The 27,777-nt window shown below is 37.5% G+C and overlaps 6 protein-coding genes across 8 annotated transcripts; 4 read left to right on the top strand and 2 right to left on the bottom strand.

The window, feature by feature from the left end:
- Nucleotides 1–1,132: 1,132 nt before the first annotated feature.
- On the top strand, nt 1,133–3,837 carry LOC9310496 (AT-hook motif nuclear-localized protein 14). 2 transcript variants are annotated; one of them, XM_021023121.1, is made up of 6 exons: nt 1,133–1,609; nt 2,089–2,141; nt 2,321–2,449; nt 2,727–2,879; nt 3,014–3,293; nt 3,418–3,837. In XM_021023121.1, the coding sequence occupies exons 1-6, from the start codon at nt 1,168–1,170 to the stop codon at nt 3,426–3,428; spliced, it is 1,068 nt and encodes a 355-aa protein (XP_020878780.1). In that variant the 5' UTR covers nt 1,133–1,167; the 3' UTR covers nt 3,429–3,837. The 2 variants fall into 2 exon arrangements, with proteins under 2 accessions (XP_020878780.1, XP_020878779.1); XM_021023120.1 differs by having other exon boundaries at nt 1,136–1,609; nt 3,423–3,837.
- Nucleotides 3,838–4,113: 276 nt separating this feature from the next.
- Nucleotides 4,114–7,187, top strand: LOC110227160. Its single transcript, XM_021020533.1, has 3 exons — nt 4,114–4,253; nt 4,721–4,901; nt 5,003–7,187. The coding sequence occupies exons 2-3, from the start codon at nt 4,886–4,888 to the stop codon at nt 6,205–6,207; spliced, it is 1,221 nt and encodes a 406-aa protein (XP_020876192.1). The 5' UTR covers nt 4,114–4,253; nt 4,721–4,885; the 3' UTR covers nt 6,208–7,187.
- Nucleotides 7,188–7,585: 398 nt separating this feature from the next.
- On the top strand, nt 7,586–8,411 carry LOC110227133 (uncharacterized protein At4g04775-like). Its single transcript, XM_021020466.1, has 2 exons — nt 7,586–8,084; nt 8,168–8,411. Exons 1-2 carry the CDS (start codon nt 7,923–7,925, stop codon nt 8,375–8,377), a joined length of 372 nt encoding a protein of 123 aa, XP_020876125.1. The 5' UTR covers nt 7,586–7,922; the 3' UTR covers nt 8,378–8,411.
- Nucleotides 8,412–13,038: 4,627 nt separating this feature from the next.
- Nucleotides 13,039–14,750, bottom strand: LOC110227777 (uncharacterized protein At3g43530-like). Its single transcript, XM_021023351.1, has 3 exons — nt 13,922–14,750; nt 13,677–13,844; nt 13,039–13,589 (listed from the first exon to the last, which is right to left on the bottom strand). Exons 1-3 carry the CDS (start codon nt 14,318–14,320, stop codon nt 13,239–13,241), a joined length of 918 nt encoding a protein of 305 aa, XP_020879010.1. The 5' UTR covers nt 14,321–14,750; the 3' UTR covers nt 13,039–13,238.
- Nucleotides 14,751–16,519: 1,769 nt separating this feature from the next.
- On the top strand, nt 16,520–19,600 carry LOC110227661 (putative protein FAR1-RELATED SEQUENCE 10). Of its 2 annotated transcripts, XM_021022723.1 has the most exons (4): nt 16,520–17,937; nt 18,034–18,477; nt 18,566–19,178; nt 19,258–19,600. In XM_021022723.1, the coding sequence occupies exons 1-3, from the start codon at nt 16,903–16,905 to the stop codon at nt 19,142–19,144; spliced, it is 2,058 nt and encodes a 685-aa protein (XP_020878382.1). In that variant the 5' UTR covers nt 16,520–16,902; the 3' UTR covers nt 19,145–19,178; nt 19,258–19,600. The 2 variants fall into 2 exon arrangements, with proteins under 2 accessions (XP_020878382.1, XP_020878381.1); XM_021022722.1 differs by having other exon boundaries at nt 18,566–19,600.
- A 2,177-nt stretch (nt 19,601–21,777) lies between these two features.
- On the bottom strand, nt 21,778–23,376 carry LOC9310495 (rubisco accumulation factor 1.1, chloroplastic). Its single transcript, XM_021022415.1, has one exon. The coding sequence runs from the start codon at nt 23,230–23,232 to the stop codon at nt 21,925–21,927; it is 1,308 nt and encodes a 435-aa protein (XP_020878074.1). The 5' UTR covers nt 23,233–23,376; the 3' UTR covers nt 21,778–21,924.
- Nucleotides 23,377–27,777: the final 4,401 nt, after the last annotated feature.

Genomic DNA, 27,777 nt, shown 5'->3' with positions numbered 1-27,777 from the left:
GCGTGATCTTGTTGTTCAAGAACCCTAATTCGAATGGGCATCATGAAAACGTGATGGTATAGACGGATGTAGAGGAAGAATAGATTCTTCATTTGGGGAACATTTCGATTGAAGTGAAGCAGAAGACTACGACTGATTGTTGGTAGAGAAGTCCATGGTGGAGATGTGGCTAGAGGAAGTGTAACTAGTGGCAGCTGTAGGATTTTGGACAATGTGTGATTTACTGAATCCATTTTTATCTAATCTTGCTTGGGCTTAAGCTGTGCTGAGCAAACCTTTCTATGAAGAATAGGAAGGTGAAGATCGAAATTAGTGAAAATCGTTTGGGTCAAAATCGGGTGAACAAAGAAGAAAAAACTGGTCAAAATTGTATTAAATTCGGTTATATTCAGATTAAATCAAACCGGTCTAAGTGATTACCGGTTTATTGATCGGTTTAATTAGAGGTGTACTTTTAAGAATAATTTCGAAAGTACGTATAGTTTATTAATAATAAAGTAAATTTTAGTAGTTTTTTCAGAAACGAAAATATAGTACATAAAGCTGAGAATACAACAAATCTAGATCGGAAAAATGCGGTAACCCATGTTTTATTAGGATTTTTTTTTCTATCGAATCATAACACTAATTATTTTTTCAAATAAAAAATAGATACAAAAACAAAAAGAAATCAGAAAAAAAAACAGATATTTCAGAGGAAGTAAATCTTTGTGAAATCTCATGTTTATATACACACACCTACTTTTACAACCTACAATATTTTGTTAGATTTCCCAATGTTTTGTTTAAGATACATTACCAATAATTATCAAAAAGAAAAAAAAGGACATTACCAATATAAACTAGGTGTTATTATTTCCCTAATTTAAAGCTTTGGAATGTATATATAAAGCTAAACGAACCTATACTAAAATACAAAAAAAAAAAAAAAAATCCTCAGAGATCCCATAAGTCAAGAACTACTAAACTCAAAAGTTTTTTTTTTAATCCAACGACTAAAAAACACATCTAATCCCAGACGACGACAACACGATAGACTCGATAACCCTTCTTTTTTTTTATCACCCAAAAAAAAAATCCATAAAGCATAAAAAGAAAAAAGAAAATAAAAGAAAAGAAAAAAAAATATCATTTTTATTTTTGTAGCTTCTCTTCTATCTAAAAAGAATGGAACCTAACGAAAGGCACCACCACCACCACCACCAAGACCAACAACAACACCATCTCACTTCTTCTTACTACAATCCTTTCCACCACCACAATCCCACCACCGTCTCCGCCGCACCACCCACCACTACTTCCGCCGGAAACTCGATTCCTTCCTCTAACAATGGTAATCTGCAATTACCTAATGATGGGTCTTCTTCTTCTCTCTTCTCGGTTCCGTCTTCTGCTGTGAATGTTTCGATTGATCCGGTTAAGAGAAAGAGAGGTAGACCTAGGAAGTATGATACTCCAGCTCAAGCTTTAGCGGCTAAGAAATTGGCTTCTTCTGCGAGTAATTCTTCTGCTAGAGAAAGGAGAGAACAAGCCGCCGCTGCTGCTGCCGCCGGTGTTTCGCCGCCGGTTTTTAAATCCGGTTCAAAGAAATCACTTTTGGGTTCCGTCGGTTCGTTTACTCAAAACCCTTTTCTCTTTCTCATCTAATTGTTGCAAAGTTTGGCTTTTTACGTGATCTGGAATCGTATATTGTTCGAGTTCTATGTGAATTGTGTTAAGGTTTCAATTTTTAGTGATGGAACTGAATATTCTTGAATTTTGGGTATATAGAACTCTTTGATACTCTTGAGTTTCTATAGACACTCTCTGTGCTTCCAAATGTGTAATGTATTGGAGCAAAAACTTTGTTTTGAACTCATTGAAGAATTTGTAGATTCGTGTTTCTAGTATTGCTTCATTTTACTGATTGATGGTCCTTGTTTTGTTTAAAACTTGTGGCGGTACCAATCGTTTAAATCTTGTGATAACAATTGGCAGGTGAGTTTATGTTAAAGATTCAATCAGTTTATCAGATTAATTGATCCCCATTGTACTCTTCTTGCTGTTGTCATTTTGTGAGCTTCACATAAACAATTTCTCTTGTTTCAGGGAAAACTGGGCAAAGTTTTACTCCACACATTGTTAATATAACTCCTGGTGAGGTGAGTGTAAAGCCTTCTTTTGAGACTATGATTTGGTTAAAACTGTGAATCTAGCATCAGTTGTATAATTGGTTTTGCCAGAGTGCGTTAATAATGTGTTCTGTTGTTTTCATTGGTGCTAATATACATTGGATTTGGTTTTGCTGTCTTCTTATGTGTTTTGCGGATTAATTTGATAGGATGTGGCGCAGAAAATTGTCCTTTTCGCTCAGCAAAGCAAGCATGAGTTGTGCATTCTTTCTGCATCTGGCTCCATCTCTAATGCATCCTTGTCTCACTTGGCATCAGGAACCAGTGTATCTTATGAGGTGATTCTCTTGTTACTATCTAGTCCCTCTAAACTAGTTCTTGAACTGACTTTGTAAAAAAAGGATCTTAAATGTGTGAACTTTCGAAAGGGTTTTCTGCTTTACTCAAAGAAATTATGAATTGATTCTCTGTCAAAGAAATTGGTTTCTTTTGGGAACTGTTTGTTACAATTAAACTTCCGTTACAGCTAAAGAATCTTTTATTGACTTCCGACATACATGCTTGATAATTGCATATGATCATCAACTTGCTTCAGAATTACGAACTTTTATTCAGGGTCAGTATGAAATTATCTCACTGAGTGGATCTTATATTCGGGGCGAGCACGGTGGTAAAACTGGTGGCCTTAGCGTTTGTTTATCTAGTTCAGATGGTCAGATATTTGGTGGAGGAGTTGGGGGACTCCTAAAGGCTGCTGGTCCAGTTCAGGTATCTTTCCTCTTGTCTTATAGTTTAATTTACCTTTGTGCACAAACTCACCTGAATTTAGAAATGGAATTCCTTGATTATTTGCCGAGTTTGATAGGATAGTCTCTGGTTCTTGGCTTTGGTTTCCTGTACAGGTGGTTCTTGGCACGTTTCAGCTAGAGAAAAGGAAGGATGGAAGAAATGGTGTGAAAGGAGATGATGCTTCGGGAAGTGGAAACATGTTACCTTCTCCTTCTGGCACAGAATCTTTGCTTGGTTACCATCCTGATATGGAAAATCCAAACGATGAGCATCACACTATTACTAGTAGTGCATTGGGTGGTGGAGCTCATTTCATGATGCAACCACCTCAGGGCTTGCACATGACACATGCCCGACCTTCTGAATGGGGCGGTACTGGGTATGATTTGTCAGGTAAAATTAGCTAACCACTTATTCATTTATATACTTTCGCATCTTTGGTTTATGGAGATTGGTAAATCAATACTTTGGCTTAAGAGTTTTGAGTAAAGCAGATAGCCTTATGGATGTTATGTAGTGCAGGACTGAGAGGAAATGGGTCATCAGAAAACGGAGATTATGAGTAAATGGCACAGATTAGTTACGGATTCAAAGAGACGTGTGTAGGGTTTTAGATTGAAACTGAGATGAGCATGAATCAAGGTGAGAGTGGACTTATCATCATTATAATGTCTGAAGGAATTTTTCATTGCAAAGGCAGAGAAAGAGAGGTAGAGAAGACAGTGATGCTTTTGTTCTTGGTTCAGTGTAAAATTATAATAACTGCACTCCCTTTTCTGGATTCTGTTTCATTTCATCCTTTTTTGTTCTTTTTTTTTTCTTACAATCAGTTTTTTTTTTTTGTTTCTTAAAGGAATTGCAAACTTTAGAAATATAGAATTTGTTCAATAAGCGGCTTTTAAGTTATACTTTAATGCAATGTTGAAAAAGATCAAAAGTGTTGTTATTGGTTATGACATAGGGGTTGTACTGTTGAAGAATGATCGAGCCAAAAAGAGGAATAGTTGGAGAAAATTAGTTTAAAATTTTTAATCGCTTGTATTCGAAACTCTCCATGTAAAAATAAGGAGAATCATCAATCAGGCCCTTTGACCAGAAAAATAATTCAATAATGCCCTTTTATGTTCTTAGTATCTTTTGACTTTGTGTTGATCTCATTTTCTCCTTCTTGCCCCTGATTTAATAAAACGAAATTCAATTAAAAAAAAGAAAAAAAAAACATGTGGCTCACACCAATACACTCTCTCTCCCATTCATTCCTCATCTTCTTCGTCGTCCAAATTCTCCCCCAAAAGAAGAGCTTAGAAACTCGAGGGAGAGCTCCTCCATCAACGCAACCAGTCCGGCATTGAGGTAATTTGTCCAATTTTATTCCCATTGTTAAATTTAAGTTGTTTAAAACTCGTGAATGGTATAGGATGTTGTGTATTCAATTAGGGATTTTTGTCTAGAGTTCTAAGATTTATCTTGAATGCTTATTAGATTCAGTCTTATTTGTTCTTCTACTCGATATGGGTCAAATTCTATTGATAATGCACGCATTGTAACTCTTCAATCGAACCAAGTCGGGAATTGTCTGGAGAATAGTCTGAAACTACTAGAGAATCATTAGTAGTGATTTTGTGGATGTAGTACAACTAGTAGTAATTGGTACAACTTGTACGGGTACAACCAGTAGTATTTGGTATAACTTATACGGTACAACCAGTAGTATTTGGTATAACTTATATAGTACAACTGTTACAAGTTAGACTATTTTCTGGGACTTTTTGGTACAACTTGGTACCAATTTTAATGTGAGTTTTTTTTTTCTATTTCAGGGACAATGAATAATAATCGTCGAAAATCATATTTTTTTGATTATGGGGGATACTATGTTAAAGGGGAAATGAATCAAGATGAAAATCAAGAGAACAAGTTCATCAATCTCTTAGAATGGAAACATCTATTGAGGAGGTTACTTATTCTGCATTAGTGAACAAAATATGCAGAAAAGCGAAGGTTGATGAAACTTAGTTATGTTCCAGAACTAGTGGATCCTAAAAGGCCAATATATATATCTGATGATGATGATGTTATGTGTTATTTGGAAATGAATGAAGATCAATTCCAAGTTTTGCATGTGGAAGTCATAAACGAGGGAAATCAGGGACAAGAGCAACCGTGTGGTAGAGAAGATCGAGGGAGTGTAGCTTGTGCAAGTAATGAGGAGCTGATTTCAAGTAGTAGAGAGACAGATGAGAACATGACTCTTGATGAAAGGGAGTCATCTCAACGTGATGAGGTGGTGGAAAATAGGCAAGCGAGAGATGACAATATTATTCTTTATGAAGAAAGATCCGAAGAACGAGCAGTGGTAGATAACAGTGATGTGTGTGAAGGTGCTGAAGCTATACCTGTTGTAAAGCGTGAATGGGAAGATGGTATGAATGTGACCATACGTCAAGAATTTGAAAACAAGCAAGCAGTTAAAGATTTAGTTGACAAAACTGCACATAAGAACTGTTTTGAGTTTATTATAGTGAAGTCGGATACGACGTTGTTTGTGGTTAAATGTTCAGAAGTAGATAAGGGTTGCAAGTGGTCTTTACGAGCTGCGAAGGATGGGAACTCAGACAGTTTCTCGGTCAGAACATACAACAAGATTCATACGTGCTTACGGTCAGAAACAAGTACAATGAGAAACAAAAGGAGAGGCACAAAACATCTAGTTGCATCTGTTTTACGTGAGGATTTTCCATGTTTGATAGACACTCCAACTCCCAAAAATCTCATTCCTTTGGTCCAGCTAAGAGCCAGTGTAAAAGTGTCATACTCCACGGCAAATAGAGGGAAAAAGCTAGCTGCTTATGATCTACGTGGTACTCCAGATGACAGTTATAAGATGGTGTATTCTTATATGCACATGTTGGAGAAGATGAATCAAGGTACAGTTTCCTATGTTGAATTGGATGAAGATAAGAGGTTTAAGTACTTATTCTTCGCATTGGGAGCGTGCATTGAAGGCTTCAAGGCCATGAGAAAGGTGATCATTGTGGATGCAACCAATATTAAAACTGTATATGGTGGAGTACTTATCATTGCTACAGCTCAAGATCCAGATCATCACCATTACCCGATTGCATTTGGTGTAGTTGATGGTGAGAAAGATGCAAGTTGGACTTGGTTTTGCAGCAAGTTGAAATCAGTTGTACTTGATTGTCCTGAACTGGTGTTTTGTTCTGATAGAAATCAAAGCCTCATCAAGGTAGTAATGCAGGTATACCCGTTGGCTGACCATGGATATTGTATATATCATTTGTCCTAAAATGTGAAACTGAGCTGTAAGAACGTGAACAGAGAGTTAGTTGCGACCAAGTTCATGAAATGCGCTAAGACTTATACAGAGGCCGAGTTCAAGAAACTCTATGCTGCTTTTATCAAAAGATATCCTGCTGCAGGTGCTTATCTTGATAGAACTGTTGGACAGAACAAATGGGCGCGATGTTATTTTCCAGGCGCAAGATACAACATAGACACCACTAATACAGTTGAATCTATTAATGGTGTCTTTAGATACGTAAGGGCTTACGCGCTATTACCAATGATTGATGCGATGGTTGCTAAACTGTCGGAATGGTTTAACAAATATAGGAAGATATCATTGGAGACACCAAGGACGCAGAAGTTAATACCGTTTGTTGAGAATTTGATGCATATAAGATGTGTGGAAGCGACTCTCTTGCCGGTGACTGAACTAAACCGCTATTTTCTTGAGTATAATGTGACTGGAGTTGGTGGTAGTAGTTATGTGGTTGATTTGGTTGAGAAAACTTGCTCTTGCAAGCTATTTGACATTGACAAGTATTTGTGTGTGCATGCTATTGCTGCTGCCATGGAAGCTGAAAAAAAAACAGGAACTGAGATCCAATTGCATGAGTTGTGCAGTAAGTATTATTGGATGGAAAATTGGTCATTGGCATATTCAAGGACCATCTATCCTGTTCCTAATATGTCTATGTGGGATGTTCCTGCACATGTACGTGATTTGATTGTCTTTCCGAAAGAGTATGTCATAAAGAAAGGACGTAAACGAACAAAAAGAATTCTGTCGACAGGAGAACATGGACGCAAGAAAAAGCGTAAGAAAGAGACAAGGACATAGACGGTTCCATCATCCGGAGAACATCATCAAAGTTAATTGTATTTTGGAGTGTTTTATGTAATCTCTGATTTGAACAACTACGTATAACTTGTTTAAGTTTTGGTACAACTTGAGAACAATATGAATTTAATATTTTATATTAACTTTAAGGGATCTCAAATGGAAATGGAATCATTAATGATTTCAAGTATAAACAATTTAGAATATTATTATAAACTTGTTTGAAATATTATTAAAAACTTGTTTTAAAATATTATTATTACAAAAATATATAAATATTGTATAGAGAAAAATATTAAACAATGTTTTATAACCTTTTATAACATTAGTTATTATTAATATAGAAAAAACAATTGTGAGAATAGATCTCATCATATTCTTGGTTTCTCATGAAACACCTTACACTTTAAGGGTCACTTTGTTAATGTAAACCACATAACATTTCGAAAGCTACGAAAATATTGTTTTAACGCTTATTATTGCATGAATACGTTGTTAATGTACCAAAATTAACGTCAATCATGTGTACAACTAAAATTTTTTACTTGTAATTAGGGTATAACTAATTTGAATCAAAAAATCCGGAAAGAACAACTTGTAAAAATGGTACAACTTGATACTCCAGTACAACTAGTGTCCTTTGGCGGCGCCACATGTGATTCTCCCTGGCCAATGTGTATCACGTGATTTTTAAAACTGAGGCAAATTTAAAATTTGAAAAATCCCTCTTTTCCCACCTTTTTAATGGATCGGCCCATTATCCATTTTAATGGATCAGCCCATTATCCCTTCCCATCCCTCTCCTTCTCCTTCTCCTCCTTCTTCCTCGTTTCATAGGTTTTCTCTAGGGTTTTTCTTCAATTTCAGTCTAATTGAGAATGAGCTGCAATTCAGGAGCTTCGATCTCCTCTAACCGAGTAAGGGTTCCTGGAATTCCGAAAAAGTGTCATTGTGAGTCCCCAATTGTTCAAAAAATTTCTAGATCGGTACCAAATCCGTATCGTCGCTACTACAGGTGTGCGTATGCGGCACAAATGAAGGTAAATATTATGCCTTTTAGTTTGATTAACATTTCCTACTATTGTGTAATGTTTCCTATTATTTTACCAATTTGTTGATGTAGCTTGAGAATGATAACCATGTCTTCAAGTGGCTTGATGAAGCATTGGTGGATGAGATAGAACAATTGGATTTTCAAGTAGATGTTCTTGAAGAAGAAGTTAGACTGATGAAGATGGAGAAGATACAAGATATGAAGGAACTTAATAAAAAGATGATAATCGTTTTCTGTAGTTGTGTTCTTGTAGTATGTCTAGTAAAATGGTACAACTAAGTAAACCTTGTTCTTGGTTACTAAGAAGTTTGTCACATGGGATTAGCGACTTAATTCGGCGACTAATTTTGCAGTCGCTACAGCTAGTGACCGTTTAGCTACGTTTTGGCGACTAAATATGAACCAAAATACGATAGTCGCTAATTAGTATCTAATATGAGACTGATTTATATTGTCGTTATATAGTCGCTAAATATGGCGATGGATTAGTTACCGAATATTTAGTCGCCAACTGGAGCGACTCAGTGGCTACGAATTAGCGACTGCGTAATTCTAGTTGGACATTCAAATTGGGCCAAGAAGCCCAACGACCCAGTAACATTAGCCCATAAGCCCAAGTATATATCTCGTTTTCCCTTCGCAGAAAACCCTAATCTTCTTTTCCCTTCGCAGACGACTAATTCTTCACTGAAGAACCCTAATTCCCCATCAATTCTTCTCTAAATCCTATCAATCCTTCATCTTCTTAATCCTTTTTTGTATCTCTCGATGGCTCCTCGTGGTGGAAAAAGTAAGAGAGGAAGAGGAGGAGGAGGAAGGGCTCCAAAGGTTTCCCTAAATCGACCTGTCGCCAATCGACCCACTGCTTCTGGGACGTCAAATCGAAGACCCAGTACTCTTCCTAGCCAGTATACCTTCACTCCGGCGAATCCTGAAGCCCCAGAGACTCAACAAAGTCCGGTAAATCCTGTAGCCCTAGAGTCTCAGCCTCCGACTCATAGAGACTATCCTCCTCCGACGCAGCTGTTCCAGTCCGGCGATGATTCGAGGGTCTGGGTCATATCCATTTCGGGCATCTGGATCTACTCAAGTTCGAGGGTCTGGATCTGTTCAAGGACGAGGCTCTGTAGGATCTATTCATCGTCTAGCTTCTCGGTCGAATCAACCTCCTGCGCCGGTTCAACCTCCTGCGCCGGTTCAACCTCCAGCGTCGACTCAGCCTGCAGCGTCGAATCGACAAATACCATCTCGTCAACAAAGACCTTCTCCTCAACCTCGAGCCTCTGTATCGCATCATAGTTCTCAGGCTCAAAACTCACACGAGGAATCTGAAGATGAGGAAGCTGAAGGTGAATCTGAAGAAGATGTGTTGAGGGATTCAACACTCCCAGAAGATGTCCTCGCGGATTTACATGCTACACTTCTCATCCCAGGCCGTGAGAAGTACACCACCGTCATCTCTCCCAACCTTGAGCCTGAAACCACTTGGTAAACATTTTTAATTTTGATTGTATATAGGTCTGATTGTATATAGATTAGGTAAATAGGTTAGCTTGGTAAACATTTTCAATACTTAAGTAGAGTCTTCTTATTGGTCTGCATGTTTTGGTCTTATAGTCTGTTAGGTTTGCTTGTATATAGGTCTGCTTGTTAAGAGTTAGTTTATATATTGGTCTGCTTGTATAGTTTGAGTTAGAGTCTGTTAGTATATAGATTATGTTTGTATTGGTCTGCTTGTATAGTTTGAGTTAGAGTCTGTTAGTATATAGTATTAGCTTTATTGGTCTGCTTGTATAACTTAAGTAGAGTCTGCTTGTATAATTTGAGTTAGAGTATGTTTGTATTTGATTAGGTCTACTTGTTTATAGATTATGGATGGTATCAAAGCTAACTGGTTTATGTGATTGTAGGTTTGGTAAGGACAATGGAAAGCTGACCCGGAAGATCACTAAATGTTTCACAAACAAGTTTGATGGGCCATATTACAGTTGGAGCTGTGTGCCTACTGGTAGAAGAGAAAGATACTTCCTCGAATTCGCGGTAAAATTCTGTCTCCTCTTATACTTATGTAATTACACTTTTGTTTTGTTTTTTGATCACTAACACCAAACTCTACTCTTGTTTTGTAGAAACTTCACACCTGGCATCCCTCAGTGACAGGTGTTGTTGAAGCTAAATTCTACAAGATTTGTCAGCTGCGGATGAAAGACATGGTTAGCAAGGCATGTTCAAAACGAGAGAGGCCTTATTGGATCGAGAAAACACTTTGGATAGAGATGTGTGCCTATTTGGACACTGAAGAAGCATTAGCAAAGAGTTCAACCACATCAGCAGCTAGGATGTCTAACCGTAATGGTCTTGGTCCTCACAAGCATGTTTCTAGTCCAAAGTCGTTTTTACAAATAGAGCAAGAGATGGTACATTCTGACCTATTTACTTTGTTTTAGTATTAGATTACTTAGTTACATTCTGACCTATTTACTTTGTTTTAGTATTAGATTACTTAGTTACATTCTGACCTATATATTTACTTTGTTTCAGGAAGTTGAATTGGGAAGACCTCCTACTATTGGTGAAGTTTTCATCAGGACTCATACCAAGAAGGATGGGACTTTTGTGGATAGGAAGGCGCAGGAAGTCCATGAAACATATCTCAAGAACAAGGCAGCTAAGTTGGCTGCCCTTCAAGAGAATGATGAACAAGCAGATGGAACTTCGCGATGATCTGAGCTATCTCAAGAGGAGGATGATGAGATCTTCCTTCAGGTAAATAGTCTGTTATTTATGGTTGCTTTTGTTATGCAGTCTAACTGTGTAATACTCTTTCTTTTGGTATGCAGTCTACTGTCACAAACGACAGAGGAGAATACTTTGGTGTTGGCAGCCTCGGGGTTTACATCAACGGGAAGCGCAAGTACCCATGAAGCAGTTCTTCTTTCACAACACTCCAATCACAGCTTGAGGATGCTAACCGGAAGATAGAGGAACAAGCAGCGCTCCAAGCAGAACGTGAAGCAGAGGCTTTGCGGGTCGCAGCTGAGCAAGCAGCTGAGATCAAGCATTTGGCGATGGTGATGAAGTATTTGAGCGAGACTGACCCAAAGTTTATGGCCTTCCTCAAATCTCAATCTGCTGTCACTGATACCACTACTGCTGCCATGACTGCTGCCACGACTGCTGCCACTGCTGCTGCCACGACTGCTGATGCCACGACTGCTGCTACTACTGCTGCTATTCCTACTGCTCAACAACCATAGGTCCCTCCTTCTCTAAACTTTCCCTCCTTCTCTGAACTTGAAAACATTTGTGTTGCTTTGAAAACTTGTGTAAGTTGTTTGGTTACTTGAACTTGGTTCTTATGTTTATAATGTATGTTTATGTTGTGTTTTATTTTACAATGTTCTTATGTTTTAAATAGAAGTCTTTTTGCTTATAAATTGGTAATAACAATCAAATTAGCAACAATTTATTCATCCAAAATTAGCATTCTAAGTCGATAATAATCAGTCGCAAAGTAGTATCAATTCAGTTACCAAAACATTTAGAAAATAGTCGCCATGTAGTGACATAACAGTCGCTAGATTCGTCACAAAACAGTCGCCAAAAGAGTCGCAAACTTAGCTACTGTGTGACGACTGAATAGCGACTGCAAATAATGGTCGCCTATTAGTCGCCAAATAGCGACTGTTATGCGACATATTAATTTAGCGACGCAAGGTTCAGCGACTACGTGTTTTAGTCGCCAAACAGTCGTAATTATGTATTTAGCGACGATTTTGTTACTATTAGTGTAGTCGCTAAATCCATGTTTTCTTGTAGATTATCTCCCTTAATCTATTTCCGTACTTTAATCGTTTTCTGTAGTTGTGTTCTTGTTGTAATATACTTTTATTGTCTCCCTTAATCTATTTCCCATTGTGTAATCTACTTAAAAGTTTGTCTCAACGAGTATCTAGTTTGACAAGTTGTACTTAAACAAAAACCATGTGTACCTAGTTAGACAATGCAAAATGACTCATAAACATAACACTAAACCATCCAACACAAAGATTTCACTCATAAATTCAACATAAAACTAACCAACATAAAGAGTTCACTCATAAATTCAACATAAAACTAAGCAACATAAAGAGTTCATCAAACATTCCGATCAAGTTGTACTTAAATAAAAACCAAGGTGTACTCGAACTTAACAAAAAACCAACAACACAAAGAGTTCACATATGACTCATAAACAACCTTAATCGTTCTTCTGCTCCTTCTTCTACCTTGTAATTATAGGACTCCGAATGACCACAGTAGACCCCTTCTTCCCTTTCTTACCTATAAGCTTCATCTTTTTATTCTGTTAAGCCTCTCCTGCAACTTCTTCTTCACCTTGTACTTCTGCATTTATCTTTCTCGATTTTCTCTCGTACTGAATTGAAATTTGCCTTTCACCCTCTACCTTCTCCTCTTGATCATTCACAGCCTTTTCTTTCTCACCCTCTACCTTCTCCTCTTGATCAGTCACAGCCTTTTCTTTCTCACCCTCTACCTTCTCAGCCTCCACCTTATCAGCCACTGCCTTCTCAGCCTCCACCTTCTCAGCCACTGCCTTTTCAGCCTCTACCTTCTCATCCTCTGCCTTTTCAGCTAGTACCTTCTCAACCTCTGCCTTCTCTTTCTCAGCCATCTCCTTCTCTGTCTTTTCCTTCTCAGCCTTCTCCTTCTCAGCCAACTCCTTCTCAGCCTTCTCCTTCTCAGCCATCTCCTTCTCAGCCATCTCCTTCTCAGCCTTCTCCTTCTCAGCCTTCTCCTTCTCTGCTTTCTCCTTCTCTGCCTTCTCCTTCTCAGCATTCTCCCTCTCTGCATTCTCCTTCTCAGCTTGTTCCCTCTCTGCATTCTCTTTCTCTGCCTTCTCCTTCTCCTTCTCAGCTTGTTCCCTCTCTGCCTTCTCCTTCTCCCTCTCAGCCTTCTCTTTCTCAGCTTGCACTTCCTGTGTCATTTTCATCTCTACCTCTGTTGCTTCTTTTTGTGTCTTCTCTACATCAAAAGTAGGACAAACTTGTTCTGCACCTCTTTACCAGTTCACATAAGATTCCACAGATGTTACTCTGCCATCCAAGCCATCAATCTTCTCCATGATTTCCTTAAACCCTTAGTTCATCCGGTCTTCTAGTTGAATAAACATATCTCCTAGCTCAACCAAATTCTTTGGAGCCACATCATCTTGATCCACATTATCATGTTCCACATCATCCGTAGCCACATGTTCCACATCATCCGAATCCACATTATCAAGTTCCACATCACCTACCTCAATTCCCTGGGTAGCCACATCTTGGTTATAAAGATCCTCAAACAATATTGAATTCTCTTGGTCAATTAAACACTTGCTCCAACCATCAGCTATTGGATCATCCACATCTTTCCATCCATTATCTGCTACCATGATACGGCCTAGAAGATGTGTCTCACGAGAAGATGGAGGCAAGATACTATGAATCTCCTGTAAAATACAAAAAATAGTGATGATGATGAATTCTGAAGCAAGTTATACTGATTTGTACCATTTCAAGCAAGTTATACTAATTACCTTAGTTGTACCAAGACAGTCATAAATTTCTGTCAAAGAAAAGCCTTTCATTTTGCTGGGTTTATATTTCATCCTGCACATCCGAGGACACCTACGGTATGCACGTACATTACTAACATCTTCTCTGAAAGTGTTCTTCAAAATAGAAATTGCTTCAAACGCAAGAAGCTGCATAGAACAGAAGCAAGTTATACCTTATATGAAGCAAGTTATACCAATATATACTATTTTCAAAACATAATTACCTCCAAAGGAATTACAAAACTAGGAAAGACCCATGGTGCCCCCACAACTCCATCAAAGTGGTTCATCAAATGAAAGATGTCTTTCATGTTCTCATCAAACGTTAAGCGACCCCAAGGGAATGTCTTACATGTGTCAAGATCATCCACCACTCTAAGAAAGAAAGGTTCTATAGAGGGTGCTTGCTGCCCTCCTTTTTTCTTCCCTATGATTATGCTGGATAGGAAGAATAGCAAAGCCATCTTCAAGCGGTCTGTCCCAGGTTCCTTCATTGACAGCAGCTTCGCTTTGACTTTTGCATATGTTACTATTGTACCAACCCCAAAGTACTTCCCAGCAAATTCTAAACTCCCCAATCCTTCCATGAAAGGTGGATATTCTCGACAGTTTAATCCAGACATGAGTGCTATTTTTCTGAGAGAATAGCGGATTGGGACCCCATTAACAATGAACCATCATTCTTTTTTCTTCTCTAAACACGCTGTACGAAGCAAGAGCATCCACATACCCATCAACTTATGATTTGAGTTTTTAGGCATATGGAAGAAATGCTTGAACTAGGGGTGCAAGAGGAACCAATCCAACTCATCGGGTTTTAGAAGAGTCCCTAATAGCCTCACTGTCTGTGCGATATAACACTTCGCAGAAATCTTAAATGGTTTTGTATACTCCTCGGAACCGAAGTACATATTTAGAGGTTGCATAGCTTCGATTTCTTCCCCGGGTTCCTGTAAAATAGATCAACATACACTAAGTTATACTAAGTTGTACATTTTGATTCAATTAATTATAGATCAAGATACACTAAGTCGTACTAAGTTGTACTTTTTGATTTGCGATTTTAAGAACAAGAAACCCTAAGTCATACTTAGTTGTACTCTCTGATTTAGGAATTTTAGATCAATAACCTAGACATACCGTTGAATCCTGAGGATTAGACGCCAGATTAGAATCGGTTTCTTCGGGTTCATCTCCACGAGTCTCTTGTGCTTCTACCATTACATCTGTTGGATTTGGTTCTTCACGATAGCTTGGGTTTTTTTGTACGCATTTCGAATCCTGTTCAAACCAAACAACAAAAACGATTAATAACTCGAATCAGATTCTAACCTAATCGGATTCTAACCTGCTCAAACAAAATCCAATCGGCAACACGAAATCACAGAGAAATTGAATAGCAATTTCGACTTACACAAAGAAGACACAATCTCAGGTTATCCACGGTTGTACTCCACTGCCGAAAAAGAAGAAGAGAATGAAACGAGGGAAAAAAAAACGATTTGATTTCCTTCGTTCCTTTGTTTTTTCTAAGTGTTTCAAAAGGGAGAGAGAGATCCGAATTATGTGGGTTTTGTGATGGTTGGGTGGGGATAACATTGGTTGGGTCTGTAGTTTTCAAGGTTTTTTGAGGGTATGAAGGTATTTAGCCACATTTTCTATTTAAAAAAATAAATAAAATAAATAGGCAATTTCGGGAAGGGTATTGCTGAATTGTTTTTCTGGTCAAAGGACCTGAGAGATGATTCTTCTAAAAATACCGAGCTTGAACCTTCATATTGGGTGTTTGGGTAGAAAATTTGAAGGTGAAGGAAGCTCTGTTGTACCGTTGTTGTGAAGAAGTTCCGGTAATCTTACCGTCAGTAGTCATCTGTGAGTCGTTATATGTGTAAACATATATGATCATTGTTTAATTTATGGAAACATTGATTGGGGTTTTTTTTTTAACGTCTGAATTTGCCGTCTAATCCTCAGGATTCAACGGTATGTCTAGGTTACATAGACGATTCTACAACGGACAATTCCTTCCAACCCTTATTAGATCCACGACGGACACCTTCAATGATCCACGACCTGACGACACTTCTTTCTCTGCGTAGAATTCTGGCGAATGGCTATAATTGTACATCGCTGGAGATCTCATGCACACTTGTCTCTATTAATCTTTAAATTTATTAATAAATCGCAGTACCTGCGACTCGAACCCTAGACCTCTTGGTGTAAAAACATTAATTAACACTTAGTCAACCAATGGGTCAAGGGGGCTTCCACAAAATTGCTTGATTTTCAATGTTACTCGAGTTGAATCATTTACGATGTGAGGTTTTATACGTTGAAGGGCATGTTCTCATTAAAGCCATGTTACACGAGTGTATTTCTTGGTCGTTGGCTTTTATTGCCTTAGCATATAGATTAGATTGGTCGCTAGTGACTTCCCTATTAACCATACCTTAGGTGTGAAGATCCAAAGAGATTGATTGGTTGGCTTATTGTTGATGTCTTTCCTTTCCTTGATTAGGGTGACTGCATAATCTTAGCCTATCCTTGGGAAATTCTTTACATCTTTATACATATCTTATAATGTTAACACATTAAATTACGTCCGAAATCATTTACACTAATCCGCTAATCTCCTGAGGGGGTATGGACTGAAATTCTTCTATCAGGAGCACCCAGACAACTTGGTTTTAAAGTCAAGCCTCCTCTTTATGGGTATTCACATCCCAATCCACCTAGTTAAGGATAAGTAAATCCCTTACTAATATGTTCTGCATCTCTTCACTTGCTGGTCCCATTGGTCATCAATAAAAAAATGTCCATTTTTCCCCAAAAGCCACAGAAAAAAAAAAAAACAATGGAGTTTGTTAAAAAACTCAACTTCGAAACGACAACGCAGAGGGACGAGAGAGTGTTATATCACCCACAACCGTATTGAAGAAGATCCAATTCCTTAGTGAGCTTTTTCAATTCTCCTTGCAATAATCTGATACGCCTCCGTCAATTTCCCGATTGGTCCTCTCCTTCCACTAGTGATAGATCGTCGTTTGGTAGAGTAAAATCGGAGAATCAATCCGATATCGTCAATTTCTAGACTATCGACTTTTCTTTCTAGGGTTTCTGAATTGGTTTCGACTATCAATTGTATGTAATCTGCTCAATCTCCTTCTAAATCCCTAACTTTTGTGAAGCTTTTTCCCCTTAAATCATGGCGTTGAAGCCATTGAATAACATCTGGATACGTCGTCAACAATGTCCTTGTGGTGATTGGAAATGCTACATCAGACTCGAAGGAGATGAATCAACCTGTCAAGTAACCAAAAGCGAGATCGAATCAACAACAACAACATCAACATCATCACTGTACGATACTGTGTTTATGCCTTATGTTGGTCAAATCTTTAGAACTGACGATGAAGCGTTTGAGTATTACAGTACATTCGCTAGGAAGAGTGGTTTTTCGATTCGAAAAGCGCGGTCTACTGAGAGTCAGAATTTAGGTGTTTATAGGCGAGATTTCGTTTGTTATCGTTCTGGTTTTAATCAGCCTAGGAAGAAAGCTAATGTTGAGCATCCTCGGGAGCGTAAGTCTGTTCGATGTGGTTGTGATGCTAAGTTGTATTTGACTAAAGAAGTTGTTGATGGTGTCAGTCATTGGTATGTTTCACAGTTTAGTAATGTTCATAACCATGAGCTTTTGGAAGATGATCAAGTTAGGTTGCTTCCAGCTTATAGGAAGATACAGCAGGGTGATCAGGATAGGATTCTTTTGTTGTCGAAAGCGGGGTTTCCTGTGAATCGGATTGTTAAGTTGTTGGAGTTAGAGAAAGGTGTTCAGGCTGGGCAGTTGCCGTTTATAGAGAAAGATGTTAGGAACTTTGTTAGGGCGTGTAAGAAGAGTGTTCAAGAGAATGATGCTTTTCTTAGCGAGAAACGAGAGAGTGATACGTTGGAGCTTCTTGAGTCTTGCAAGGGGTTGGCTGAGAGAGATATGGATTTTGCTTATGATTGTACGTCTGATGAGAATCAGAAAGTTGAAAACCTTGCGTGGGCTTATGGAGATTCTATTCAGGCATACTCTTTATTTGGGGATGTGGTTGTTTTCGACACTACTTATCGGTCAATCCCTTATGGCTTGCTTCTTGGGGTGTTTTTTGGCATAGATAACAATGGCAAGGCGATGCTTTTGGGATGTGTTTTGCTTCAAGATGAGAGCTGTCATTCTTTCACATGGGCTTTACAGGTTTGTGCATCCAATTTATTGTAATTCTCAAGATTGGAGTAGATGTAAGTATATATGTTGTGGTCATGCTCTCCGTTTTTCTCTTATTTTGGACAGACTTTTGTTCGTTTCATGAGGGGACGACATCCTCAGACAATTTTGACGGATATAGATACAGGACTTAAAGAAGCTATTGCGAGGGAAATGCCAAATACTAACCATGTGGTATTTATGTGGCACATTGTCTCCAAATTAGCTAGCTGGTTTTCTCAGACACTTGGGTCGCACTATGATGAATTTAGAGGTGGGTTTGATATGTTATGTCGGGCAGGGAATGTAGATGAATTTGAACAGCAGTGGAATCTCCTTGTCACTCAGTTTGGTCTTGTTCCAGACAGGCATGCGGCTTTGCTTTATTCGTGCCGAGCATCCTGGTCTCCTTGTTACATCAGAGAACATTTTGTAGCTCAAACTATGACCCCTGAGTTTAATCAATGTATAGATTCTTTCTTGAAACGAATTGTTGCTGGACCAACATGCATGCAACTATTACTTGAAGAGGTTTGTGAATCATATGAACCATACACTTTATTCAATTCCAATATTATTTCATTGCTGCCTTGATTCATTATTCCGGAGAGCATTGCAGGTCAGTGCTGCTGCAAGTCTAGCCAAGCAAATCCCGCCACGGTTCACTTATCCGAGTTTGAAAACCTGTATGCCTATGGAAGATCATGCAAGGGGGGTTCTGACGCCTTATGCGTTTAGCGTATTACAAAACGAAATGGTTTTGTCTGTTCAGTATGCTGTGGCTGAGATGGCCAATGGTCCATACATCGTACATCACTTTAAGAAAATGGAAGGGGAATGTTGTGTGATCTGGAACCCGGAAAACGAGGAGATCCAGTGTTCATGCAAGGAATTTGAGCATTCCGGAATCTTATGCAGGCACACTCTTCGGGTACTGACCGTGAAGAACTGCTTCCATATACCTGACCAGTACTTTCTATTACGATGGAGACAGGAAAGTCCTCATGTAGCTGCAGAGAATCAAAATGGCCAGGGGATTGGAGATGACTCTGCTCAAACGTTTCATTCGCTCACAGAAACTCTCCTCACAGAGTCTATGATCTCAAAGGATCGACTTGATTACACTAACCAAGAACTTTCTCTACTGATCGATCGTGTGAGAAATATAGCACCAGCTAATTGCTTGTATCAGCCATGACTGCTAATCCAGCAAGTGAAGTGTTTCGAGGAGGGTAGATATATCTTTTCTGTCTTTTGTTTTCTATTTCGTTTCCATGACCAAACTTTATTTCTCCACCTTTTGGTTGGCAGGCCAAATTTGCAGTGTTTGGTCCATCCCAGTAACATAGACTGCCCCTGTCCTGTTTCGCCAGTAAAGAGTTGAGGTCAGGAAAATTGCAATGTCACTATCTGCAGCCTTTAAAACAATGTTCTTTCAAGACTAGTTATAAAGCTTTGATTCGATGCATTTCTTGCGTAATGTTAGTTGATTAGTTAGATATTGCCAATTATGCCCAATTCACGATGTTGTGTTCTCTAAACTTGTAAACTGCGTTTTTTGCCGCTAGAGTCTCCAAAGTTGCCATTTTTGGAATACCTTTTTCAATTCATTTCTTAGTAAACTTGATCGAGTAAGATTAGTGTCTTTTAGCTTTTATGTCGCTTTGCTTTGGTGTGGGATGCACAATAACTGGTAATTCTAAAGCAAACTGGCATTATGTATTTGTAACCATCATAAGTTGTTACATATTTCATTAGTAATATATGATGTCAGGTTGGTGTTACATAAATCTGTGATTGAAGTCTTGGCCAAACTGGAAAGTCAAGCTTTTCGATTTCTTCGTCTATGCAAAAGTCGTAGCTATATTACATAGGGTGTCTTAATGTTTTGATTAGTATAACACATGGTGCTCGGTCCGAGGGTTGAAATCATTGCTTCTTCTTAGATATACGGTGAATAATTTGTGATTCATGGATTGTTAGGGCATGGTCTTCTATCAAAGTCTGTTCTTTGGTGGAAATGATCATCACGGTACTATTAGTTACTACTTTTGAGGACCATTGGTCGTGATTTATATGCACAGATGACAAGTAAATATGGTATTCCGTTTAGTGCTGGCTCAACAGTATTATAGGCTCTAGGGCAAAAAAAATTTTAGGCCCTTAGAATTTTATTTTTTTTGTGTTCTGTGTTATATAAAAAAATTGTATGATATTTTTATTAAAAAGTTAATTATTAAAACTAAAAACAATAATAAAAAAATTTCTGGGCCTTTCTAAATTTTATTTTTATGTTGTAATTTAAAATTTTAAAATTTTTATAAAAAAAAAAATTAAAAATGGCCCCTTAATTATTGGAGCACGGGATTGGACTCCTGGCCGTCGCACCGCTCGCCCCCTATTTGAGCCGGCACTGATTCCGTTCGTTGTTCTCTTCGAACTGCTTAAAAAAAAGCATTGAAGAGAAACTAAAGATGAAAAGCTTTAGCTTTAGGTTATGGTATGTGGGGATAAATATGAAAGCTCTTTTGACAAACCCGACATTTGTAATCATGAACCAAATTCATTTCTCGACTCTCTCTCTATCTCGTCTTCAGCGACCAGTAGTCGAACCGTGCAGTTTACACATCTTGATCGTTTTTCTTTGAATCATACTTTCGGTTAAAACGGTTTAAAGACAGACTGTATACGTTTCAACTTTTGCATTTAAAGAGGTTTGAGGTTTCTATGTTCAAGGGTTTAGACAAACAACATAACTTTATGAGATTTGAAATTCTGGACCGCTCAGATGAAGTAAACGTTCTTCTTCACCTGAAAATTAGAATCATGAAGCAATAAAACTTAAATAATTGTATCATATTACACCTTAGAAGAGAGAGAGATGAATATTTTAGTAATCTAAGTGTAGGCCTGGACATATGGGTAACCTGTTCGGGTTCGGGTTGAATGGGTAATGAATTTATGGTCCATTCGGGTATTCCTATGGTTTCGGTTCCGGTCCGGTTCGGGTATTGTCGGGTTTGGGTCGGTTTGGGTAATACCCGAAGTTTAAAATCACTTTACATACTCAAATGATCAAATAAAGAGAATAGAACATCAAACAATGTTATTCTTTTCTTTTATTTTTTAAACAAATAAATCAGACGAGTTAATAATGTATTGTATGGGAACATGAGTTAATAAAGTACTAGTATAACGATAGTTTAGTTCAGATAAATGTTGTCCTGGATCTAGTGAGTAGTTTCACAGAAGATTGTAAGCCATTTATTTTGATGCCCGCCCCCTTGTATTGTTGGAGACTTTATTGGAAATCCTATCGGAGTCGGATTTCTTCTCAACATATATCCTCATCAAAAAAATTACGGTTCGGTTCAGTTTTCAGTTTATTCGGCTGGGAAATGTTAGGTTAGGATAACCAAACCCAAATTACAACTTGCCGATTAACTCAAGCGAACCAAACCGGAGCAGAAAACCAAAATCTCGTTTCGGTCTGGTTCGTTTTTTTTGTTCGGTTATTTATCCCAGGTCTAATTTTTTTGTAGAGCAAAGTAGTTCAAATTCTCGTCTTCATTGAATCTATATTAGGAGTCAACTTCTTTTAAGTTTAAAAGCGATGAATCAAACTCATACATATGTGGAGAAATCTTGGAATGTTTTCGCGAGCTTTTTGGGCTTGTTTAGACCCACGTCCGGCACTAATCTGATCCGTTTGAGCTTCAACATGTTTGAGTAACCTTTCAACAATATAATACTAACAACACAGGTTTTGAAATTTCATAGAACCAATGATAACTGATTTTCCAAAAAAAATCAAAAACTATGGTGAGAAAATTGATGAACCTAGACACTAACACAACAATGAAAGAAAACATTTATGACATAAGAAGCAACCAAACAAAAAATTACATATTTTCCAGAACCAAAAGCATACAAAGTATTTGTTTATGGAAAGTTACTAACTATCCCTCTAATTGAATTCTAATCCCAATCTTCATCATTTATCTGCCAATCATCATCCTCATCTCTCGGCGGTCTAACGACCAAAACAACCATCCCTAAACTCTCATTCACTCCTTTCTCCTTCAATACCGATCCTCTATCCAACTTCATCCCACCTTCAGCCACAACAAGATAGTAATATCCATTATCCGCTTCCACCGTCTTCTTCTCCCTATCGATCACAACCATTATCGCCTCTTCTTTCCCGTTCCACGGCAAAACTTCCCTATCATCACTAAACGAAACCGCCACTCCTCCTTTCCTAACCGCCACAACGGGTTCCCAACCTGGTAAAACAACCCATCTACTCCAATCTTTCTCAGCTTCTACCACACCAAACTCTCCTCCACTTTCAAACTCCATTGGAGCTTCAAGAAGCTTCTCTTCTCCTTCCTCTGCTTTACAAACCGGTAAAACAACAACCGAACTCGCTCCCGCTACTTCTCCAAACCTCAATCTCACTACAGGAACACGAATGATTTTTATCTCCTCTTCTTTAGCTCTCTCTTCTTCACTTTCTCCATGCAACTCCCTAGTCACCGCCTTTTTCGCTTTCTCTGTTACCGCAGTTTCAAGAGCTTGTTCGAGCAATGTAGTTCGAATCTCCGACGGACTCCGATATTCTCTACTTTTCCTATAAAGCATAAAAGACAAACAATCTCCAGGTAAGTTATAATCAAAATCTTCCCAACCAACATCACCGCGACGATGCGGATAATCTTTAATCGCTCTGGCAAGATCTTGAGCTCCTTTCGTATCGAAATCGTGATCAACAATGTATTCAGCAGCAGCTATACGTTGAGTTGTATTCAAAAGACGAATCTCGTAGAGAAGCTCGGCTCCACCGGTGTCAAACGCAGCGATCAGCTCCGGTTTGGCACCGGATTGAACTAAAGAGTCCCGAACTTGCGAGCCGACGATGAGACGATTCTGTTCGACACCGGAAAGTCCGGTGAGTTCTTCGATTGATGGAGGAATGAAGCCTTCAGTGTATAAGGAGGAAATGAGTGGAGCGTATTCGAACCAGAGACCGAGACGATCAGCGAGGACTTCGATTCTTCCGGCGGTGTCGAGTGATCGGAATTTTGGAGGGATTGGTGATGGTGGTGGACGGAATGGTTGATAGAGTTGTTGTTGTGGTGGAGCTTGACGGTTTGAAGCGGGGATTAAGGCGGCGGTGATGGTGGTGAAGGGTTTTGGGTAAACGGGTCGGGTATTGGAGAATCCATGGGTTTTGGATTGTGTGAAGAGTGAGGATTTGAGAGTTGTTGCAGTGAGAGAAAGCATGGTGGTGGTGAGGTGATGAGAGAGTGGAGACGATGATGGTTGTTGTTACCTTATCGTCTTCGTTGATAAGAGATAAGACTCGGGAAAATTAATGTTCTTGAACCGGATTTAAACCGGTTTGGTTTAACGCATCTTCTGATATTCTTCTTCTTTTTTTTTTTTTTTTCATAAATAATGGGTAGTGGGTTTATTTATTTATTTAGAAATCCAAATATAGCAGTTGTGTTGTTAATTTTCTTAAAAAAATCATGTAGCTTTTGTATTAAGTTTTAAATACTATTTTATCTGGTGTTATTTGTTTTAATGTTTTTAATTTGATTTTAATTTTAAAGATTGGATTTCACATAGGATTTCAATTGATTTGGAAGTGTTTTTTGTTTGAGATACAATTTGAAGGTAATTTTATTATTTTAAATCTATTTGTTTGATTTCAAAATCCACATGATGTTTGCTTTTAAGATCACCCAGAATTTCTAAACTTTACATAAATTTCTATATAAGTTAAAATTGTATATTTATGTCGACCAAGAGGTGTTCTTTAACTCCATCTTTAAAACTAGATAACGATTCGTCGGAAACTTTCCGGAATCAAATTCGTCTTCGATCTAGTGTAGGGAAACAGTCGTTAGCTGACAGCTGAGACCCGCTATACAAGTTGCAACTCTCTCCTCTTTCCACTCACGGTACTACACACAAAATGGCAACTTCCGCTACAAAACCAAGTCTTACAAAGTTACATGGCGGCTCGCTAGTAGTGTACCACCAAAATGCATCCGCTATCCTTTATCGGATCTAGATATAGGTGGAAACACCTCAATCCTAGCTTTTGGAAAAACTCCGCCTCACCACACAATTTCACCACGCTTCACACCGCCGGAGAAGGAAGGATCGATTCTCTTCATTCAATTAGCTACCCACAATCCATTAATTAAGCTTAAAACTGAAAAAAATAAAATAAAGCATATTGTTTTGTTTAAGACAAAGTTATGTTTTGCAATCTTTTCTTTACTATGAAACTCAAAACTCGCGACTACTTCTAGATGAAAACTGACTCTTCAAGCTTTCGTTTGATATTATTTAAAATGGTGGTCGGAAAATGTTTCAACGAATGTAAAACTTCTCAAATATAGAACATGTCCAATAAGCTGTTTTGTTCTTTTTGTACTAAAGAACTACCTCTTTAAACTTTAAAAGCACATAAAACCATTAAATAACTATATAAAATCGTATAAAAATCATGTAAATTTCTTGCATATTAGTAGCATAAATAAGTTTCTTACTATGATATTTCCATGAGCTCTTAAATACATTCTTAATGGATATATGTAATATATGTACATAAGAAATTCAACCGGGCCTTGTGGCCTAGTGGTAAAGGGGTCACAGCTGTGACTTCCGCCACCAGGGTTCGAGGCACGGCCACTGGCAGGTTTACATAAGGGAATTACCAGCTTCGTGAGATTAGTCTTTGGGCCTAGGAAGCCTTTGGGAGACTCGCGGTTATTCAAAAAAAAAAAAAAAAAAAAGAAATTCGGAGATGGATCATATCTTTGATTGAGCAACGTTTGGCACAGAAAAGCGACCTCACAACTCAGACAAAAGTTGCAACAAGAAAATGGAGTTTTGAAATATCTTGCTATTTACTAATTGATTTCTCAATTAATAAATCAGGCTCAGGCTTTGACCTCTAAGAGCATCAGCAATGGTAAACTTGGGTGGATGTATGTTAGTGGGGTGTAAATATTTTATTATTATTATAATTAGAGATAAAGAAAAGAGAGAGAGGGAGAGATAGAAAGAAGAAATTTTTTCTATTTTTATAATACCTTACACTTGAGTGTAAACTTGCACCCTTGTTTTATATCTTAGCCCAAATTTACATTATTTTTCATTTGTTTATAACTAACACCCGAGTGTTGAGTACTCCACTGCGTGTGCTCTTATATATCCAATATATGTCCATTTCGTTTCCCTTTGCTCAACAATATTATATATGTATCAGTATAGTTTATTGAAAATATTGATTAATTATTTAAGACTATAGTTCATTTCTTCAAGATTAATCACTGACTTTTCGCATTTATAATCAACCATTCAACCATAGGCTTAAATTTTTTCTGACAAAAAATATATATTTTTGTTTACCATGAAAACTCAGTCAACATAGTAAATTTATAGGCTTTGGTTTTTTAATAACAACTAGATCGAAACTCGTACGCCGCAGAGTATATTTTTGATTTTTTTAGTTTAATATAAATATAGTTTGTAAAAATTAAAAATTTTGTTAGAATTCGATATTTTACTTTTACTTAGATTTTAGTAGTTTTTAATTCTAGGGTTTAATTTATTTTTTATGTGGTTAAATTTTGCAATTATAATTATAATCTATCTTTGCCAACATTAATTTCTAATGAGAAAGGTGATGTTGCAAAAATAAAATTATAGTCTCTTATTCAATTGGTAATTTTTTTTGTTTAGATTTTTTTTTTAATTTGTAATTGATTCCCACATTTCATGGATCTTCACGGTTGCTCATCTCGTCTTTTGTTTGAAGAAGTCGTTATGGATTGGCCGATATAGATCAATTTATATATGATAATTGACTACTTGTATTTATATTGCATGGAATCGAAAGCGGGTACGCGAAAATGAAACGTGGAAGCGGTTTTAATTAAAAATAATAAAATTCGTGTATGTTTTGAAAGCGTTTAATATAGAAATTATATGTTTTTTTGATATTTATATTATTCTAGATTCAAGATGGATTTGTCTTGATTAATAGAATTTCTTGTAGAGCTTACGTACCTGTATTAAAACACTCCTTATTCGGAGTTGTGTTATTTATTGAAAAAATTCATTTCCAATTCAATTCACTGTGAATGCGTTTTACTCAAACTTCATGTAACCTTATCTGATCACTAAAACAGATAAGCAGATGATCAAAATATGTGTAAAACAGATCAGTAGATGACTTTAATTCATAACTGCGTTTAAATTGTGGCCTTTGTTTCCCTTTAAATGGTAGTTTCTAAGTATTTTGCATATCTTGTTCGTAAAATATACCCCGCGGCGTATAGATCCCGACTAAGTTTTCTTTTGTTTCTTGGTCATATTCTCCTACAATGGTAAATAGTCATTGCGTGTTATTTTTGTTTGATTTGAAATACATGTGTCTTTGTAGTAGAGATTGTTGAAGATCTCTTTGTAAACGACGTTCTTGATTGGTGGCTTTTTATCTCTGTTTGTTACTTCACTCCAAATTCGCAGTCCATGTTTTGAGGTGACTCGTGATAAACCGACGTCCGACATTGTATGCGACTGAAAACATGCTTTGGTAGATAAATGACAACATTTTCCAAATTTTGCCTTTGATTCTTATATCACACCAATTATTATATGGGATTCCGTATCACACTTATTCTTAATCAAGATTACAAAATAATGCATGAACTACTTAGGAACCATTATGTATATAACCCCTAATAGAATAAGGCTTGAGCCAAGTGTACTACTGCAAAGATAATAACTCTAGATTCAATAAGCGGTTCGTCTCTACCCCTAGGCAAGGTAGGCAAATGTCAAGGGTCCAACATTAGTTTCATAAATTTTCTTAAAGAAGAAAAGATAATAACTCTAGATTGAGTAAGCGGCCCAAATATTTTTTTTTAAAAAATTTACTAAGAGGGTTTTAATTTTTTTTGCTTTTGCCATAGGTCTCATTGTATATTAAGATCTCAATTTGACACTTCCATATAGTAAGAATTATTTACTTGAAATCAAACACCATGATACTTTTTGTCTTTTTTGACTCAGCCTCTCTTTTAGCATCATTATAATCTGCAGGTACATTCAAAGTAATTAATATAAATCACAATCAAGTTAACTTGCGGGAAATCGGCTAATTCATACCCCCACACTTACACTATGTTCGATTCATGCCCCGACTATATGACTGTGCTAAAACATACACCCACTCTAAATATACTCAAATTACATACCCGATCTTGTAATTTTGTGCTAAATCATACCTACTTGCTAACACTGTTACTGTGCCGTCAAATCTCGATGACGTGGCCTCCACGTGGCAACGACGTCGTTTTAAAATAAAACTCAGAGTAAGAATTGGGGACAAAAAACGGCGTCGTTTCACCATTGATATCAAAAGTCGATGATTTTCTTCTTTTTTTCTCTCGACCAAAACCCTATTTTGGAGTGATGCACCACGTTTGAGAGTCTTTGAGGGATCTTCTGTTCCTAGGGTTAAAGTAGACTAATCAATACTTATTAGCTCAATTTCTGTTGGTAAAGAGGGTTGGAAAGCGTTATCTGGATCAAGCTGGGAACAATGAGGTATTTATCATTCGGTTTTATAGTGTTTTTGATCGAAATGATTCAATTTTCTTGAGTTATATAAATAAATATTGATGTAAATCGTGTCTATTTGTATCGTATGAGAAATGTATTGAGTGATGATCTTGTAAATTTGCAGTTTGAATCAATAAGACACAAAGTAATATTCTTGAACACCCAGTGTTCGATAGAATG

This window comes from Arabidopsis lyrata, assembly GCF_000004255.2.
Source record: "Arabidopsis lyrata subsp. lyrata unplaced genomic scaffold ARALYscaffold_6, whole genome shotgun sequence".
Classification (NCBI taxonomy): Eukaryota; Viridiplantae; Streptophyta; class Magnoliopsida; order Brassicales; family Brassicaceae; genus Arabidopsis; species Arabidopsis lyrata.
This window is presented reverse-complemented; position numbering and strand designations above follow the sequence as displayed.